At 39.0% G+C, this 21557-nt stretch overlaps 1 protein-coding gene and 1 non-coding gene across 4 annotated transcripts in view; one reads left to right on the top strand and one right to left on the bottom strand.

Moving 5' to 3' along the window:
- Positions 1-3366: 3366 nt before the first annotated feature.
- On the top strand, positions 3367-3473 carry LOC113001030 (small nucleolar RNA R71). The gene has a single exon (XR_003266364.1). It is a non-coding gene; the product is annotated as a small nucleolar RNA R71 (small nucleolar RNA).
- A 2197-nt stretch (positions 3474-5670) lies between these two features.
- The window catches only part of LOC100816226 (probable inactive purple acid phosphatase 29), a 33470-nt gene continuing 17583 nt past the window's right edge, over positions 5671-21557 (bottom strand). The window contains exons 12-13 of one of the 3 annotated variants that reach the window (XR_003264732.2): positions 10881-11351; positions 5671-5730 (exon numbers count right to left, since the gene is read on the bottom strand). Coding sequence is in view for 1 of the 3 variants with exons in the window: in XM_014767641.2 (XP_014623127.1) it covers positions 11332-11351 (20 nt within the window). In the remaining 2 variants the exon portion in view is untranslated. Of the gene's footprint in view, positions 5731-10732; positions 11352-21557 lie in introns of those variants that run through there. The other 2 variants (XR_005887582.1, XM_014767641.2) reach the window with 2 other exon arrangements.

Raw genomic sequence — 21557 nt, 5'->3', positions numbered from 1 at the left:
ATATACATCAAGCATGGCCAAAATACATCATCAAGCATGGCCAACAAAAACATATCATCCAATGAAACATACCCCCCCACACTTATTCCCAAAACAATTCCAAAGCTCCAAAATTCCTTAAGGGTAGGGTGAAATCATGGTTTTTCACTTAAGGCTTCTAATGAGCTTTAAAACAAAGAAAGGGGAACATAGGCTCAAAGGGGCTATCAAAGGAATTAATTCAAGGTAGGCTCATTTGGCTAGAGACTTATAAGAACAAAATGCCTAAATCATCTCCCAACATGCATGTGAAGCAAGAAGTATCAACCAGAGTCAAACCAAGGCTATTGTGCAAGCAATCAATAGGACAAAACACACCGAATAAAATAGATGATGAGGGTTCAAATTTTCACCAAGGGTAAATTTATCACTTTCAATTCGAACTTTCAAAATTAACTTGACATGTAGAGAAAAACAAGGGTTTCAATTCACAAAATGCCAAGAAACTCCTATTTCAAAAACAATTACCCATTCCCTGTACATAACCCAAAATTCAAAGAGAAACATGCAATGTTGTACCCAAAACATAAACCCAAAATAACAAAATTACCCTAGAAAACCCTACTAAAATTAAACTAGAATACCCAACAGAATTAAAGAACAATTTCCCCCCCCCCCCCTCCCTCACACTTAAACAACACATTGTCCTCAATGTAGCACAATCATAAGATCAAGAACAATCAATAAATTTGGACAAGTGCAATAAAAGTAAAGAAGGAGACAAAAAAAGAAAACTCCCTAAGTCATGGCAGAAGAGAAGTAGGGTGAAGTAAGGAGGTCTCCTCCACCACTACATCCACTAAGCAGGGATTTGGGAGGAATGGTTTCAACCGGTGTCCATTGACCTTGAAGCTCTTATCTGTGGATTCACTTTTGATCTCAACTGTACCATAAGGAAAAACATTAGTCACCACAAAAGGACCAATCCACTTTGACTTCAACTTACCACTCATGAGTCCAAGCCTAGAGTTATACAATAAAACTTTCTGTCCAACCACGAAGTCCTTCTTAGCTATCAAACTATCATGGAACTTCTTGGTCTTCTCCTTGTAGAATTTGGAATTCTCATAGGCTTCTAAACGGATCTCATCTAGCTCACTTAGTTGCAACTTCCTTTCCTCTCCAGCCTGACCAATAGAGAAGTTGCAGGTCTTTATAGCCCAGTAGGCTTTGTGCTCTATCTCTATAGGAAGATGACATGCCTTGCCAAAGATAACCCGATAAGGAGACATTCCTATGGGTGCTTTGTAGGCAGTCTTATGCGCCCAAAGAGCATCATCCAGCCTGGTGCTCCAATCCTTTCTGTTCGGCTGCACAATCTTCTCCAAGATCCTTTTTATCTCCCTGTTTGAAATCTCAGTCTGCCCATTAGTTTGGGGGTGGTAAGGTGTGAAAATTTTGTGCACGACCCCATACTTTTTTAGCAAGGCATACATGGATCTGTTACAAAAATGGGTGCCTTGATCACTAACGATGGCTCTAGGGACTCCAAACCTGCAAAACAGATTAGATCTAACAAAATCCACAACAACCTTAGCATCGTTAGTTCTGGTGGGTTTGGCTTCCACCCATTTTTAAACATAATCAACAGCAAGGAGAATATAAACAAAACCAAAAGAGACAGGGAAAGGCCCCATAAAATCTATACCCCACACATCAAACACCTCACAGAATAACATGGGTTGTTGAGGCATTTGCTGTCTCCATGAAAGTGAGCCGCCTGCTCTCTGACAAGGCTCACAAGTGCTATAGATTCTCCGCGCATCCTTGAAGATGGTGAGCCAATAGAAACCACAGTCAAGCACCTTGCGAGCTATCCTCTATATGCCAAGATGGCCACCTGGTGTGGAAGAATGACAGAATTGTAGGACCAAGTCAATCTTATGGTCTGGAATGCATCTCCTAATAACCTGGTCACTGCACAACTTCCACAAATAGGGGTCATCCCAAATATAATGCTTAGCATCGCTCTTAATTTTATCATTTTGAGCTTTAGATGATATGGGAGGAAAAACATAAGCAACCAAATAATTCACAATATTAGCAAACCAAGGAGTGGGGAAGAAATCAGAAATACTATACAAAATGTACAAATGGTCATCCAGAAAATCATCCCGAATGGGTGAGTCCTCAAGCACACGCTTAATCTTACTCAGATGGTCAGCCATGAGGTTCTGTGCACCACTCCAATCATGGATCTCCAAATCAAACTCTTGGAGCCAAAGCATCCACCTGATCAATCTAGGCCTTGATTCAGCCTTCTTTAACAGGTACTTCAGAGTTGCATGGTCAGTATAAAAAATAACACTAGTACCAAGTAAATATGAACGAAATTTCTCAAGAGCAAAAACTATCGCTAATAGCTCCTTCTCTGTGGTAGTGTAATTTGCTAGAGCAGCATCCAAAGTTCTGGAAGCGCAGTAGATCACCCAAGGCAGCTTATCAATCTTTTGAGCAAGGACAGCCCCCAATGCGTAATTGGATGCATCGCACATTAGCTCAAATGGGGTTGTCCAATCAGGTGCCTAAATGATAGGGGTGGTAGTCACCGCACGCTTGACGCAATCAAAAGCCTCTTTGCATCGGTTGTCAAAATCAAACTCCACCTCCTTTTGCAGCAGATTGGATAGTGGAAGGGCCACTTTGTTGAAATCCTTGATAAAGCGCCTATAAAACCCTGCATGACCAAGAAAAGAACGAACCTCTCACACGCAAGAGGGGTAAGACAATTGTGAAATAACATCTATTTTTGCAGGGTCTACCTCTATGCCCCTACTGGAAATGATATGCCCTAAAACTATACCTTGTTCTACCATGAAGTGACATTTTTCAAAATTCAGCACAAGATTAGTTTCAATGCATCTATTAAGAACTCTATCCAGACTATCCAAACATGCATCAAAAGAGCATCCTTAAACAGTAAAATCATCCATAAACACCTCTATGCAACTCTCTAAAAAATCACTGAAAATGCTAAGCATACACCGCTCGAAGGTACCAGGGGCATTGCATAGACCAAAGGGCATCCTCCTCTAGACAAAAGTGCCAAAGGGACAGCTGAATGTGGTCTTTTCTTGATCCTCTGGAGCAATATGAATTTGCAAATAACTAGAAAAACCATCAAGAAAATAGTAATGAGACTTACATGCCAAGCGCTCAAGCATTTGATCAATGAAAGGCAGGGGAAAATGATCTTTTTTGGTTACCTGGTTCAGCCTCTTATAATCAATGCAGACTCACCAACTGTTCTACACTCTTGTGGGGATAAGCTTCCTCTCCATGTTGCTAAGTCCCTCATAGAAATATTGAAGAAGGAGTTGCTCAGAAATCTGGTGGTGAGGACAGCTTGCACACAATTTCTTGAATCTTTCCCAATACTCACACAAGCTTTCTCCACTAAGTTGTCTGATGCCTGAAATGTATTTTCTGATGGCAGTGGTCCTAGATGCAGGGAAAAATTTCTCCAAGAACACCCTCTTAAGGTCATCTCAGCTGAAAATTGACCTGGGAGCAAGGTAGTATAGCCAATCTTTTGCCACTCCCTCCAGTGAATGAGGAAAAGCTTTTAGAAAGATATGATCTTCTTGGACATTAGGGGGCTTCATGGTGGAACAAACAATATGGAACTCCTTAAGATGCTTATGAGGATCTTCACCTGCAAGACCATGAAACTTGGGCAGCAAATGTATTAGTCCAGTCTTGAGAGCATATGGAACACCCTCATCAGGACATTGAACGCACAGGCTTTCATAAGTGAAGTCAGGTGCAGCCATCTCCCTAAGAGTCCTCTCACGAGGTGGAGGTTGAGCCATGTTCCCAGTATGAAAATAAATAGTCGAATGCTCAAAATCAGAATATTCAAAATCACCAGCAATAGAATGCTCAAAATGATCAGGATGCTCAAAATGCTCAAAATGCACAGAATGATCAGGATACACATTATGCCTAACTAATCTATGAAAGGTTCTATCTATTTCAGGATCAAAGGGTTGTAAATCACCTGGATTGCCCCTAGTCATGCACTATATGCAGCAAATAATGTGTTCTCAACAAGCACCTAACAAGGGGGTAAAACTACAGCTATACTCTAACGATATCAAAATGAGCTGAAATTTTGTGAGGAACACCCTAAAATCATGAAAAGATAGCAAAAAATTTCAAACAAAAATTCGAAGTCTAACTATGAAAACTACCTAAGCAAAGTTTAGAAAAATAGGACAATAATACTTGAAAAAAAAACTTAGTAAATGGCTGATTTTTGGAGTTTGGGAGACCCCAACCAGCTATATCCAATTGTCACAGTATGGGAAATTTTTTTCTACCCCAAATGCATATATAATAATAGTCATTCTGATACCTGAAGCAAAAGTTATGGTCGTTTTAGTTTTGCTAAAAACAAGTTCCCAAAATTTTTGTCTCTCTCAAATACTGCCACACCAAGTGCTCCTAGTATTTTTCACACAAAATATGGATCAAAAGAAACTAACACAAAAAATCATCCAAAAATAAAAACTCTAACTATCAAAACAAAAATCGCTAATTAAATTGCAAAATCAGTCGCTAAATCCCAGTTGCTAATCACTGTTCATCACTGTTCAAAGCAAAACACAAAGCTGAAACGGTCGCTAAACAGGGGACGCAACTGAAATGCAAAACAGAACACTACATAATACAAGACAACTAAACACTATTATGAACCTTTGGCCCACTGCTCCACGGCAACGGCGCCAAATTTGATCGAGGCCATACCCGAATCAAATAAACATTAAAAATGCAGTATCTAGGAAGTGATCCTAGGTCGTCTCCCAACAAGCAATGGTCAACCAATCGTTCATAACAGATAGTAATAGAATAGTAACGAATTGGGGGGTGTTTGTTTTCGTAAATTAAACAGCAAGCAAATTTGAATTAGAAAATAACAGAATTAAAACATGTTATTTCCCCTTGATTCACAAACAAGTCTCTTATCTTAGGTTACGAGAATTTATCCTTAACTAGTTCAACCACTTAATCCAACCCTGAATTAAATTACTAAGCAAAATTTAACATAAGGTTGTCATTCTGTGATTAAGCAACACATACACCAATTAATCATGAACGAAACTGATCATTAAGCATGAACGTAAATTAAGCACAGAGACAATTAATCAAGCACTAAGCATGCATGGATTAATAGTAACAATTACAGAGCAATTGGTGAAGAGGAAAAACTAATCAGAATTCAATAATAATAACAAAACCTCAAAGAGAGTTGTGCTTGATCTTCAAGAGAAAACAACGCTAGAGACTTCGCCTTCCATTAATTAGCAAAAAACGAAATTATAGATTGAAGAAGAAATGAAATTGCAGAAAACGAATTTTATTCTACGTGAACAGTGTGCATGAACAGTAAAAACTGGAATTCTAAAATCCTATAATTATTCTCCTCTCCAAAAAACTCTCTAAACTAAAACCTTGGTGTTGTTATATAGGTCCTCAGCCCCAAAGCTTACAAATCTGTTTTAAGTCCAAGTCCATAAATAAAATAAAATCTGGACAAGATAAGATAAGATTGGATGGAATAAAATCTGGACGAAATAAAATCTAGATGAAATAAAATCTGGATAAGATAAGATTTGATAAAATAAAATTGTCTGTTCTCTTCAAGTCCAAGCTAAATTCCGGATTCAAGCCCAATTGCTTATAATTCTCCTGAAATTAAATTAAAAACACCAAATTAGTCAAGTAGGCCCAAATGATAAAACTGCATAATTAATTTGACAATTAAGGCTAATTAGTAATTAAAATGGTGACAAAAAGGGTTATGAAATAGGAGAAAATAATGACACATCAATCACAATACAACACATGTTGATGTGCATCTTTGAATAATGTTGGCCAAAAGAACCTGGATTGCAAAACTTTAGCTGTTGTCTTATCTCCACCATAATAGCTGCCACAAGGCGAGTTATGACACTGCCATAATATGTTCTTGGCCTCCTCTTTTGTCACACATCTTCGGAGAAGGTTTTCAGCTCCTATCTTGAACAAGTGAGGGTCATCCCAAATGTAAAATCGAGCATCATGTAGGAATTTCTTCCTTTGCTGCCAAGTTAAGTCCTTAGGGATGACTCCTGCTGCTTTGAAGTTGGCCATATCAGCAAACCAAGGTCTTTCATTAACCATGAACAAGGATTCATCAAGAAATTGATCTCTAATCTCTGCTTCTTTTGAAGTGACTTCCTCATTAACCAATCTTGACAAATGGTCTGCTACAACATTTTCAGAACCCTTCTTGTCCCGAATCTCCAAATCAAACTCTTGAAGTAACATAATCCATCTAATCAAACAAGGCTTGGAATCAGCTTTATTGAGTAAGTACTTGATTGCTGCATGATCTGTGTAAACTATGACCTTTGATCCTACCAAATATGATCTGAATTTCTCCAACGCATACACAATTGCCAACATTTCTTTTTCAGTGGTAGCATAGTTGATTTGTGCATCGTTCAACACATTACTGGCGTAGTAAATGGCATGGAAAACTCTGCCTTTCCTTTGACCCAACACAGCACCAATTGCATAGTCACTTGCATCACACATTAACTCAAATTCTTGACCCCAGTCTGGTGCTATAATCACAGGAGCAAATACTAGTCTTGTTTTGAGAGTATTAAATGCTTGCAGGCATTCTTCATCAAATATAAACGCAGTATCCTTGTTAAGCAAATTGCTGAGTGGTTTGGCGATCTTTGAGAAGTCTTTAATGAATCGCCGATAGAACCCAGCATGCCCTAGAAGGCTCCTTATCCCTTTGACATTTACTGGAGGGGGTAATTTTTCTATCACATCAATCTTTGCTTCATCTACTTCTATCCCCTTGGCAGAAATCTTATGTCCTGGCACAATGCCTTCTTTCACCATGAAATGGCATTTCTCCCAGTTAAGAACTAAATTGGTTTCTTCACACCTTTCCAATACTCTTTCCAGATTAGATAGACAGCATTCAAATGAGGATCCAAAAACAAAAAAATCATCCATAAACACTTCAATACTCTTCTCCACCATATTTGCAAAGATTGTCATCATACATCTTTGAAAAGAAGCAGGAGCATTGCAAAGGCCGAAAGGAATTCACCTGTAAGCAAATATGCCAAAGGGACAAGTAAAGGTGGTCTTCTCCTGATCTGGGTCCATAACAATTTGATTATATCCAGAATATCCATCAAGAAAGCAATAAAACGATTGTCCTATCATCCGTTCAAGCATTTGGTCCATGAAGGGAAGTGGATAGTGGTCCTTTCTAGTGGCATCGTTCAGCTTTCGATAGTCTATACACATCCTCCACCCATTGACAGTTCTTGATGGAATCAAATCATTCTTCTCATTTCTAACAACTGTCATACCACCTTTCTTTAGAACAACCTGCACAGGACTAACCCACGCACTATCTGAGATAGGATAAATGAGTCCTGCTTCTAGCAATTTAAGTACTTTCTTGCGCACTTCTTCTTTCATCACTGGATTCAGTCGTCTTTGGGGTTGCCTTACTGGCTTGTAATCAACATCCATATTAATGTTGTGCATGCAGTAAGACGGACTTATCCCTTTCAAATCAGAGATGTGTCATCCAATTGCTACTTTGTGTTTCTTCAAAATCTGCATCAGCTGATCCTCTTCTACCTTCTTCAAGGAGTTTCTAATTATGACTTGTTTGTCTTCATTATCCTCCAAATATACATACTTAAAGTGTGTTGGTAGAGTCTTCAATTCCAATTTAGGCTTTCCTACTGGGTTGCTGTTTTTCAATTCTTCTAACAGAATTTTCTCCTGCACCATCTAACTCCTCAATACAAGCATTCACTTCATCTTCCTCCTCTTTAATTAGACATTTTGCATGATTATTCAGTGCTTTTTCTAAAGGAGACTGTAGTACCATGGCTGTAGTTGCTAATTCTATCTCCTGTTCTACCTTATCCACATCAAAACAAGCCTTCTGATCACTTGAGTGCTTCATTGCTTCGAATAAGTCAAATGAAATTTTCTGATCATCCACACTCAGTTCTAATTTACCTTTCCCCATATCTACTACACATCTGGCGGTGGACATGAAAGGGCGTCCCAAAATTATGGGAATTTCAAGATCCTCCTCTATATCCATAACCACAAAATCTGTAGGGAAAGTAATATGTTTGACCCTAACCATAACATCCTCAATCACTCCATAAGGTCTAGTGATGGAGTGACCTGCTAACTATAAAGTCATCTTGGTAGGCATTATCTCCAACTCTCCAAGTCTCCGGCACATGGAAAGCAACATCAAATTAATGTTGGCTCCCAAATCAATAACAACTTGGCCAACAGAAACTTCACCTATAGAACAAGGAATGGTGATACTGCCTGGATCTTTATGTTTTGGTGGAAGGATACGTTGAATCATAGTGCTGCAGTTTCCCTCCACAACTATGGTGTCACTATGGATATACTTGTTCTTCCTAGTTAGCATGTCTTTCAGAAATTTAGCATAGAGCGACATCTGCTGTAGAGCTTCTCCAAAGGGCATGGTAATTTATAGCTTCTTGAAAATATCCAAAAATCTAGCTAGATGTTTTTCTTTGTCCTTCCTAAAAGGTACCAAAGGATATGGTACTTCTCTCCCTTCAGCTAAAGATGCTTCTATCTTTTTCTCTCTAGCACACTCACTCTAGCTACTGATAAGGTTGGCCAGGTTGAAATCCAGAAAATCCACCTGCATTAAAATTTTGTCTAGGCTGGTTTCCCCTGTAATTAACTTCATGAGATGTTTCTTCAGTGGGAATACACAAGCCTGACCCATGAGCTCCACCACAAAGTGTGCAACCTGTAACCTGCAAAACAGATAAAGGTAAAGGTTGACTAGCATGCAATTGAGTTGGCAACTTACTTAGTGTTTGGGTTAAAGCTTCAAGTTGCTTGGACAACAACATATTTTGGGCCAACAAGGCATCTTGTGATGGAAGCTCCAATAAACTCTTATTGGTAGGAATATAAACTCTATCATGCAAAATTATGTGGTCACTGGCACTCATATTTTCAATTAAGTCCATGGCTTCTTCAAGTGTCTTCAACTTAACTTTTCCTCCTACAGAAGCGCCGAGTAATTGCTTTGACTGCGGCCATAACCCATCAATGAAGATGTTCAACTGTATAGGCTCTGAAAAACCATGAGTGGATTTTTCCGCAGCAAGCTACAGAATCTTGCTAATGTCTCACTCAAAGATTCATCAGGAAACTGATGGAATGAAGAAATTACAGCTTTTCCCTCTGTAGTTTTAGACTCTGGGAAATATTTTTATAGAAACTTCTCAACAACCTCATCCCATGTCTTTAAACTATTGCCCTTGAATGAATGCAACCATCTTTTGGCCTCCCCAGATAAAGAAAATGAAAACAGGATGAGCCTAATAGCATCTTCAGGTACACCGGCAAGCTTGACACTATTACAAATCTCAATATACATTGCCAAGTGTGAGTATGGATCTTCATTTGGTAAACCATGAAACAAATTGCTCTGTATTAGCTGTATCAATGAAGGTGGGTAAGTTAAGTTTTGTGCCTGAACCTCTGGCCGTGCAACACTTGAGAAATATTGCGGCACCGAAGTACTTGAGTAATCTTCCAAGGTCACTCGTCGAGGTTGCTCTTCAGCCATGACTTCGGCTTCAAATTCTGTTGTTTGAGATTCCCTGGATGTAGGTGAATTAGAAGATGATGACTTAGAAAAATGAGCCTCTTCAAGGATTGATGCTACTGTTCTGTCGTGCAATAGCTTTCTTTTTCTCTCTGCATTGTTTCTTCTAAAGGTGGCTTCAATTTCTAAATCTAATGGAACCAATTCACCTGCAGAAGATCTACGCATGCAAAGACTAACAAGAACAACAGTTAACCAATTCAAGAAGAAAATAAATTATGAACTAAACAAATATTAACAAAAACAAAAATTAATAAATCAAAGAATAATGAATTAATGCCTTCAAACTGAACTAAACTTTCCAAATGGAAAAAGTTCCCCGGCAACGGCGCCAAAATACTTGTTTGTTCTTACTTCCACTTCCTCTTCTAAATTGGTAATACTTGTTTTGTGCAAAAGTAGATTGCTGGAAAGTGCACCAGGTTGTCAAGTATTTAATTAAAATGGAATTATCCGAGTATCGAACACAGGGAACTTGTTCATTTAGCAAAGTTTTGTTCAATAATCAAGCATTTTGTAAACAGAAATTAATAAGGGTGAATTGAAGTAAAAGTGTGTTCTATCCTAATGAAAACAATAAACGCGAGCAAGTAAGTGTAAAAAACAAATTACCTAAAGGCGTTGGGTCTTCCTACTGAACAAGTTGATGCAATTAAAGATATTTCTCTAATTAAAGAAGTTCTTGTGTTCTATGCCGAAGGCTCAAGTACTAAACCCTAATGTCTCGTGAGTTTAGACTAATTTAAACTAAACTTCGTTCGCAGATCCCTCTTGTTGAACTTAGCTTAATTTAAACAGCATTATAATTACAACATAATAAAAAAACTAAAACCTTGCACTCTATCCCTAGCAATGCAGTTACCTAGCCCTACTCTACCAAGTTCTAAGGAAACAATACATTTCCCAATGCTAAAGTTCCTAACAGCACACACCAATGGGTGATCAGACCAAAAGCATGCAACAACAAAGCACTGATAGAAGCAATGAACACATAAAACAACCTTAATTAGATATGGAAAAAATTTTACATCAACTGCTCAGTAAGAATCCCCAACTAAGGGTTTTAGCCTTCCATGGCAAAGAAGCTCCTTTGACAATAAAGAAAAGGAATCAAGAGAAATTGCTTACTTACAAAGGAGTGGGGATGTCTCCTCCACCTCTAGGAACCTCACAATCACTCAAAAACTCCTTAATCTCCCTCAAAGTTGAGAACTTGGCTTCTTGCTCTACTTTTTCGCTCTCTGCAATTCACCCTTCAGGCTCTATGAGTCTCTCCAAAAAGCTCTCTTCAATTCTGTGCAAATTAGGCTTAAAAAGGGCTCAAAAACCTAGACATCGCGCTCAGCGCCATTTTCGCGCTTAGCGCGAGTAAGTGAATTTGAGCTTAGCGCTAATCTCACGCTGAGCCTGGAAAGCGACAGATGACTCGCTTAGCGAGCTGATATTGCGCTAAGCGTGAGCTTGCGTAGCAGATGCCCTTCCAGATTCCCCTGACTCGCTAAGCACTCTTATGCTGGGCTTAGCCGCTGATACGCGCTAAGTGCACGGAGCTCACTTAGCGCGACATCCACTTTGGCACTTCTTCAAATTTGCTCCTTTTTGCCTGAAATAGAAGAGAATTTAACATTAAGTCCATGTAAAGAGGCTTCTAACGAACAGAGATCAAAACAAAGCAAAATTTATTTACAATCCTACCAAAAAGAACCATAAATTGGGAGATTTATATACATTTTGGAAAACTTTTCTATACAAAAGTTAGTCATAAACGACGACTAACAACAACCTAGTTTTCTTTTCCCTTTTTAATTATTGCATTTAGTTACTGCATTGTTTAAGTTATTTTTTGTTGTGCTTGCTTGTTAGTCAAGTTTTTGCAATTTGGGTATGTTCTATGTTGTTCATGTTTGAAATTTGTGAAATTTTTGTTTGAATGTTATAAATACATGTTTCTATGATTAGATAGACACCATTTGTATGTGTGTCGATAGCAATTTCATCCAATTGTGCAGTAAGTTCAATTTTGTCAAAAATGCATAGTAGAGTGAGTATTAGTCTGTCTTGGATGGAAATCACTGATGGCCACTCCAAGCCAAACACCTCTTATTTAGTTATTTTCCAAAAACAAGTTTTCTTCCAAGCCATAAATAATGGTCGAGCCAAAACTCAATTACGAGACCCCTTAGTCAGTTTTGAAGATTACCTCTCATTGAAACTCTCCCTCTTCCAAACCACTTTTTCAACCCAATTTCCCATCATACTTATGCACATACATTCTCCATTACTTTTAATATTCCATATTCCCACATCACCTATTGATCAATCACATTCAAATTCACTTTTCCCACTACTGTGCACACTTCCTATGTTGCCTCAACTTTTGCCACCCATTCCTTTTTACTTTTCTCTTCCCATTATTCTCCTACTACTATTATGTGTCTCTTCTAATTCATAGAGAATTAGAGAGAGAGTGACCTTGACTTTCTCCCTTACACCTACTCCAAGCCACGGGCATCATCGCAACAGACACGAATCTAGCTCTTTTTTGTCAATACGCAAGCCCTTCTACCCTCGCTTTATCTTTTCACCATTTTTGTTCATAAGGAAGAGTTTAGCATTTTTGTTCTGCTTTTTTGTGATTTGAGTCTCAAAGAAGGAACATCATGGTTGTCCTTGTTGAGATTTTGAGATTTGTGTTCAACTGTAAAGGGTTTTGGTGTTTTGCATGCTTAAGATTCTTGCATTTTCATATGATTCCTTTTTTGTTTTGGTTCAGCCTAATGAAAATCAAATCCTTTTTGCGTTGTACGTGTTTTGACTTTGTATAACTTATTGTTGTTGACTGTGGATTGATGTGGTTTGTCCTTTTGAGTGTTATAACACTTGCTTATTCAAAGATCTGCACTTGTCTGGATATTCTAAGAAGTTTCTTTTGAATGTACCCTTAGGGACCACTTTTGGATCCCTATGCTTATGGTATTGCTTAATGCTTTTTTGTTGTGAATGAGGGAAGCACATAGGGGTAATGCAAGATGTTCTATTACTCTAAAAGGAAAACCTTTGTCTTTTCACTTTCTTTCAACTATTTTCTTAGTTCTAGAAATGGGACCATTGTCTGATTAATGTTTTTGTAACCACCAACACGTGCTAAAGGAAGTTTCAATTGAATATCAAAATGACACTTGTAGCAGTTTTTTGCCTAGCTAAATTTTCTTGCCTATTGAAAATTGTTGCAGTTGTAAGTGCATAAGTTTGGCCACAACAAGTGTTGGTTGCCACACATAGAGACATCCTTGTGTTGATTCAGGGTCCCCAGTATCAATTTATGTTGTTACGCTTACCTTTCTTCTTGTGGTTGTTTGATATTTCTCTTTTTAATTCCAATATGTTTTCTTTTCTTGTATTGGTATTTATCAAATATGTTAAATGCAATGGTGTTTTCTTATTTTTCAACATGGCACCTCTCAAGAAAATAACACTCTGACCACTTCCAACAAGAAATGAAGAGTAACTAGAGTAGGTGCTACTTCCCAAGCCCCTCCTACCACTCATGAAGATGATGAAGTCCAAGAGATTCCACCACTACAACCACAATCAGCACCTTAATCACAAACACCTAAAACCACCACCACTACCACCAAACATTCTTCTTAGGGCTTCCAAAAGGGAAAATTCTTGGTCCTTCCTAACTAAGAGAGGTTTAAGAACAATGTCAACTGAGGTCTCATCAAGGAGAGGGAGGTTAAAATTTTGATTGGGGAATTTCAAGAGCTCCAAGATTAAATCGCCAAGAGGAAGTGGTCTAAGTGACTAATTTTCCTCTCAAGATCAATGAGGAGGTGGTACATGAGTTTTATGCAAACACTTACCTTGGGAGAGCTAGTGAACCTACAAGAAGAGCATAGATCCATGGTGTACCAATGAGATATAATGTTGCCACCATTAACAAATATTTAGAGAACACATTTCAAGAGCCTGTAAGCCAAGATTGTGCCTACTTCATCATGTATGCTAGAAGAAGTGGTTTTAGCAACACTGACCTTAGCAACAAGCTTTGCCTCCCATGGAGGTCTTATATGGATAACGATGCTACAAAAGTGCTTAGGTTTAAGCATTCGTCTTTGAAGACCCTTGCTCAAATTCGACCAGCTTCCTCTTTTGCAACATTACACCCACCACTCACACTTCTGAACTTAGCATGTCTCACTCCTATATTGTTTATCACATAATGAGCAATATAGGAGTGAACATTGGATGAGTATTCTCAAGGGAGATGCACAAGTTTGTAATGACCAAATCTCTAACCAACCCGCCAAAGCCTCTTAATTTTCCAACTTTAATCACAACTCTTTTGGCCTACCAATGTGTAAATGTCAACCATCCTCACCTCCTCATCCTCAAGAAGGCAATTGATTTGCACTACATTGATCAACATTGTTGCAACCTTGTAGAGTTTGATGAAGACAAACCCTCCAATCCCTCCTACTATTGAGCCTCTCAATCATGCTCAAATGGATGCTACCTTTATGCTCTTATTCCAATAGAATGTCGTCGTCAACCGGTCCATGCAAATTCTCAATGCTTCAATTTATCATTTCCTTAACCCTATCCTCGCCATTTTAATTGGCTCGCCCTTGTGGAATTTGAAGCTCTGGTTGCTTGGCTTGGGGGCCAACTCATTTTCATGGGGGTGTCGGTGTCGTAAGTGTTGCTACAAATGCTGAGGCTACTAGACTTGTGGCTGGAGAAGGAGAGCAAGCAGAAGAAGAAAGACTTAGCAAGGAAGAGATCGAGGATGATGAAGGACGTGGCTCGAGTGATGAGGATGAGGAAGGAAGTGAAGAAGAAGGAATTTATGACGATGATGATGGCTTCGATAATTCTGGGAGCAAGTTTGATGATGCTTAAGGGATTGCTCGTTTTATCTCCTAAATTAAAGGACACCACTATAAATTTCTGCATTTTAAATTTTTGCAATTTAATTTTCTACCTTTAAAATTCTGCACTTTTAATTTTAGTTGGTTTGCATGAACTTTGCACTTGGTTTTTTCAAAAAAATGGTTTCTTTTTTAAAACAAGTTTGGCTATTGTTTGATATTGGCCGCATGGTTCAATCCTAGGTTTCAACCTAGTGTTGTTTTTAGTTTTTAAATATGTGTTTAGTGGCTTCATGGCCATAAAAAATGTCATCCTAACATGATCTTAGCATGATTTTCACGCTTTTGAAAAATTGTGTTTGCAAAATATGGTTTGAATGCTTATTTTGTGGTTGAACGTTTCATTCGCATAGCTTGGATGTGTTTGTGTTATGAGAAAATTTAAGTATTGCATGACTTTGAAGACAATTTGAGAATGCTTGAAAAATAGTTTGAGTTGCATGTTGCCAATGTGAATGATGAGTGCCACCCTTTCGGACACAATTGGCTTTGAATAATTCTAGTGTGATTAATGTTGTGTGCCATTTTAGACATGATTTTAATGCCCTTTGTTTCAATAACAACCAATAGTAAAAACATATTAAAAAGAGTATTAAAATCTCAAAATCATAATAGTCTGAAAGTACCTCATGTATTAATCAATAAAATCAAATAAAATTGTCTTTACATAAATAAAACATTATCCTTAAAATATGGGCATCTAAGTTAAATGAACGTTAAAAATATAAAGAAAGCAGCCACATCCGGTGTCTTATTTTAAAGTCCTAATCAAACTAAAATAAATGTAACTAAGAAAACTATGTCTTCAAGTCTCCTCAAATACAACAACTTCTTACATGTGCATTGAAAACAACACTTACAATGAGATGATAATTCTAGTAAATAAAAAAGTTCTAAAAAAAGGTTCATAAATATTGTTGTTCTCAACTAGTGTCCAAAAAATCAACCATGATATATATATATATCATACTTTATTCAAATAACATATAAAACTATTTAAATAAACATCAATACCTTAAATCATTCAAATAAATATCACAGACACAAATCAGTAATTTATGAAATTACTAGACTCAACTCTTTAGTTCCTAGAATCAATGTGGATCTCAAATTCTTTAAATTATCTATGCAATGACATCTCACTATTTTTTCCATTATAGATAGAGATATCCAGAATCTTTTTCCCATCTCAGATGGAGATGTTTCATTAATTTCTCAATGTCATAATGGCAACACTATATATACACTATAAAGACAATTTAACTAATAAGAACAATGCAATGCAATATGTTTATATTATATGTAAAAGCGCACACACACACACAGACACACACACACATATATATATATCATAAATGATAACAAACGCAACATGCACACTATTGAAGTAAGCAAAACTTCAATGCATAATTGGCAAATCCAATACATAATTAACTCAAGACATGAATCAGGGAATGACTTCATCACATTTTTTTCATTGTATATATGTGTACAAGTAACAAAAAAATATAATCACGAACATTCACACAAAAGGTCCAGGAATAATAATTTACCACAACACATGATATGGTGAATTATACAGAACAATAATGATTTCATATATTTAGAGATTCAACTCAGTATACTCGCTCGATCAAATGCAATTCATCTATAATATCTAAAGCATTATTAACCCAATTCTCTAACAATCATATCTCTAACATCCTCCGAGATAACTATCCCGATAATACATGGAAGACATGGCTCATCTCCAAATACCAGCTTATCCTTAAGCATTTAGGCCACAAGGCTTAATGCTTAGAGGGATGTACACCTTCTAGGATGACTATCCCGGAAATACATGGAAGACATAACTCATCTCCAAAATATTGGCTTATCCTTAAGCATTCATGCCATAAGGCTTAATGCGTCAAGGGATGCATACTATCTAAGATGAATATCCTAGTAATATCCGAGAGACATGATGACTCCTGACTCTCGTAACCGCGACTTCTTCTAGGTGGCCGACTCTTAATCTTGAGAAGACATAGAGACACTCGACTACTGTGGCCGAGACAATGGAACAATAGGAATTACAACATGCAGCGGCAAGGTCGGGGACACACTGTGACCTAATAGGTCAAACACACACAAACTCGCACCCTGTATCATGTACGAGGGGGACAAGACTGAATCCACACAATTGCATAGCAAAAAGGAACCAACAAGATCCTTATACATGGACACCATTGTCGGAGAGCACCATGTATAAATAGAGATGAATTGCATGGTCCATTTCAGCTTCATGATTAGGCAAAGTTAGGAGAAGACATCGATCGATGGTGATCTGAGCTAGAGCACCTTATTTTCTCTCCTTGGTGTTCTTCGACTTGAACACATGGTAATTAGGGCCTTTATCTTTTTGGTGGGACCCAAAGCATCTGTTACGTATAAAAGTGACCAAGGTGTTCAAGGGGCTCAAGAGAAGGAGCATAGAAGGGATCGACCCAAGCACAAGAGTATTCCTCAAGCATACTTGAAGGATTACATACGCTATTAGGAAGAAGATGGTTAGGGCTCATGTACGTAGAATAATACAAGTTGTATTGTAGTATATGAGTTAGTTGCAAAAGCGGTTATGGTAGTTAGGCGGTTAGGAGTTAGTTAGGCGGTTAGGAGCTAGCCATATCTATAAAAGCTGAACCATGTATTGAGGAAAGGCATCTGAATAATAAAAAACTAGAATTCCCTCTTCTTCTTCCTCGAGTTTTTCTCTCTTCTTTCTCGAATTCTCTCTTATTTCTTGTTCTTCTTTCTCAAGTTTGTGAAGGAAGATTTTGGAGATTGCTTGAGTCTCAAACCATCAAGTAAAATTGGTGCTTTCATTCCTTGGCCATGGAAGACGGTAAACGATTGAAGTCATCCTCATCGGAACGCATGGAGGACGCCATTGCTAAGCTCAATTCCGGCGATGCAATCGGCAATTTATCGAATGAAACTGGATGTGTCGCGCTTTGATGGCTCTGATGCGACGGGATGGATCTTTAAGATCACTCAGTTCTTCGAGTATCACGCGACACCAGAACATGAACGCCTCACCATAGCTTCCTTTTACATGGAAGGTCAAGCATTGGCATGGTACCAGTGGATGCATTGCAACTCATAGTTATCGTTGTGGCAAGCTTTTCTTCATGCTTTGCATTCACGATTTGCAGCGACTCCATATGAAGATGCCAGGTTTGTTGTGCAAATTGCAGCAACGATCCATGGTGAGTGTCTATTTAGCTGAGTTTGAAGCCTTAGCTAATCGAATAATTGGATTACCGGCGCCATTTGCGTTGAGCTGCTTCATCGCAGGGCTAAAGCCGGCGATTCGACGAGAGGTTCAGGTTCTCCAACCTGTGTCCTTGGCTCAGGTAGTAGCGTATGCTCGTTTGCAGGAGGAGAAGAACGACGACGCCAGGAGAATTTCGACATTTCGTTCTCCCACAGCGGTGCCAAGCCTGAACAATTCACGTTCAGCAATTGTGCCAACAGCTCCATCACCTCCATTGCTTCCAACTCCAGTGCGACCAGCAACCGCCTCAATCCCTTTCAAAAGGTTGACACCAGAGGAGTTAGCTTTTAGGCGCGAAAAGGGACTGTGTTTTCATTGTGACGAGAAATTCTCGAGAGGTCACAAGTGTTCTTCTACTATGTTTCTGTTGATCGCTGATGATGAGGAGGTTCAGTCACAGCAGTCACCGAAATTAACGGTTAAGGGTGATCCAGAACAATTTTCAGATTTGTCATCGGCACAGCTGAGCTTACACGTTCTTTCTGGTCATGTCGCACCGGAAACACTCAGATTAAAAGGCAGCATAAATGATCAACAGGTTAGTATCTTGATTGATGGTGGTAGTACTCACAATTTTTTGCATCATAGAATTGTGTTGTTGATGGGATTGGAGGTTCAAGAGACAACTCCATTACGAGTCACAGTAGGAAAGGGTGATGAACTGTGTTGTCACCAAATGTGCCAAACAGTTAAAGTTTACATCCAAAACCATACCTTCTCTGTCGACTTCCACATATTACCAAATTGTGGAGCCGATGTGGTGCTCAGAGTACAGTGGTTAAAGATGCTAGGCCCGGTTCTGACTGATTATAACACATTAACTATGAAGTTCATACTTTTTGGTCAAGTAGTTGAACTCCATGGTGATCACGACACAAGCATCGACGCCATGCCTTCCTCTCAATTGCGTCGTTTGCTTCATACACACTCTGCTAGCACTTTCTTTCACATTCAATTGGAAGCAGTACAGGCCACTGATTCACCAGATTGTCCCTCACCGGAGATAGCAGCGCTCACGGCCAAGTATGCTTCTCTCTTTCAACCTCTTCGAGGTTTACCTCCATTCAGAGCTATCGATCATAGTATCAATCTCTTACCAAACACTACACCAATAAATGTGAGACCTTATCATTATCCTCATTTTTAAAAGCATGAGATTGAGGAACAAGTGGCAGCCATGATGAACCAAGGATTTATCCGGCAAAGTTCTAGTCCATTCTCATCGTCGGTGCTTTTAGTTAAAAAGAACGATGGATCGTGGCATTTTTGTGTTGATTATTGAGCACTCAACGCTATTATGATGCGTGATCGATTTCCAATCCTTACTATGGATGAATTGTTGGATGAATTAGGTGGAGCTCACTGGTTTTCAAAGCTTGATCTTATGTAGGGATACCACCAAATTCTGATGAAGGAAGAAGACATTCATAAGACAGCTTTCAGAACACATCAAGGTCATTATGAATTTCGTTTCATGCCTTTTGGACTGTGCAATGCACCATCAACCTTCCAAGAAACTATGAATGAGTTGTTCAGGCCATATTTGTGCAAATATATCATCGTCTTCTTCGATGATGTTTTGATTTACAGTAGAACTTGGGAAGATCACCTCCTCCATTTAGAAAGCGCTTTCCAATTGCTACTGCTAGGGCAATTTTCCTTGAAGCTTTCTAAGTGTTCTCTAGCACAACAATAGCTAGAATACTTGGGACACATTGTTTCAGGTGAAGGAGTCAAACCAGTGCCGGAAAAGGTTGATGCAATTTTGCAGTGGCCACCACCAAAGTCGATTAGAGCCTTGCGGGGGTTCTTAAGATTGGCTGGGTTTTACTGGTGATTCATCAAAGGCTATGCTTCAATGGCCGCCCCATTAACATAACTACTTGGTCTAGTTCCCTTTCTATAGACACCTAAAGTCATGGCGGCCTTCCAACAATTAAAGACAACCATCTCCACAGCTCTGGTACTTGCCCTACCCGATTTTAGCATTCCCTTTGTTGTGGAGACAGAAGCTTCAGGTTCAGGCATGAGGACAGTATTAACACAAGCTAGTCATCCAATTGCTTTCTTCAGTAAGCAATTTTGTCCAAAGTTGATGGGTGCTTCAACTTATGTGAGAGAGCTTGCCGCCATCACCGTCGTCGTTAAGAAGTGGTGCCACTACCTATTGGGCCACCACTTCTTCATCCTCACTGATCACAGAAGCTTGCACGAATTGATGACTCAAGCAATTCAAACTCCAGAACAACATAGATACTTGGTGCAATTGCTGGGCTTTGATTATACCATCTTGTATCGAGCGGGAAGAAATAATGTCATTGCAGATGCATTATCGCGTGTTAATGAGGAAGAAACAGCTGAATTTTTTCTCATATCGATGCCTCAATTTGCCTTCCTAGATGATTTGTGAAAAGAGTTGGCAAGTTCAGTCGAATACCAAGAATTACAAGACAAAATCCAAAATGATCTTCCTGAAACATCACAATACACCATTGCAGAGAATCTCATCCTTTGCAAAGGTCGGATATGGCTGCCTTCCGATTGCTCCTTCATCAAGTTATTATTAGCAGAATTTCATCAAACACCAACAGGAGGTCATCTCGAAGTCCAGAAAACTCTCCAAAGACTTCAAGAGAATTTTATGTGGAAGTCTATTCGAGAAGACACAAGAGCATTTGTGGAAGGATGCACGACTTGTCAGGCGACTAAATATGATAATCGGAAAACAGCGGGCTTGCTTTGCCCTTTACCAGTTCCGGCGAGACCTTGGGAGGACTTATCAATGGATTTTATCGTGGGACAGCCAGCTTACAAAGGTCATACATGCATCTTTGTAGTGGTAGATCGATTTTCCAAAGGTCTTCACTTAGGAATGCTGCCTACTAAGCATATTGCTCATTCAGTAGCTTTGTTGTTCATGGAAATGATTAGTCGCCTCCATGGTATGCCTCGCAGCATTGTCTCCGACAGAGACCCACTCTTCATCAGCAACTTTTGGAGAGAGCTCTTCTCCCTTAGTGGCACCAAGTTGTGATTCAGTTCTTCCTATCATCCTCAGACCGACGGGCAAACAGAGGTGGCGAATCACGTGATCGAGCAATACCTTCGAGCTTTTGTCCACGAGAAGCCATCAACGTGGGGAAGGTACTTGATGTGGGCTGAATGGTCTTACAATACATCCTATAATTCCGCCACAGGCATGACACCGTTTGAAGTGACATTTGGAAGGAAACCACCCTCCATTCCTCAATATCTCATGGGGTCTTCTAAGCTGGAAGCCATTGATGACCTGCTCAGCCAGAGGGAAGAAGTTTTCGAGCTGTTACGCTGGAAGCTACTTAAAGCACAAGACAGGATGAAGGTATAGGCTGATAAACATAAAAGAGAAGCAGATTATCAGGTAGGGGAGAAGGTGTGGGTCAAGCTCCGACCATATAGGCAAACGTCAGCCACTGGGGAAGCGATACTTTGGGTTGTTTGAAATAACAGAGAAGCTGGGCAAGGTTGTATATCGATTGAAGCTTCCAGATGATGCAAAAATTCACCCGGTATTCCATGT

Source organism: Glycine max, chromosome 2, assembly GCF_000004515.6.
Source record: "Glycine max cultivar Williams 82 chromosome 2, Glycine_max_v4.0, whole genome shotgun sequence".
Classification (NCBI taxonomy): domain Eukaryota; kingdom Viridiplantae; phylum Streptophyta; class Magnoliopsida; order Fabales; family Fabaceae; genus Glycine; species Glycine max.
This window is presented reverse-complemented; position numbering and strand designations above follow the sequence as displayed.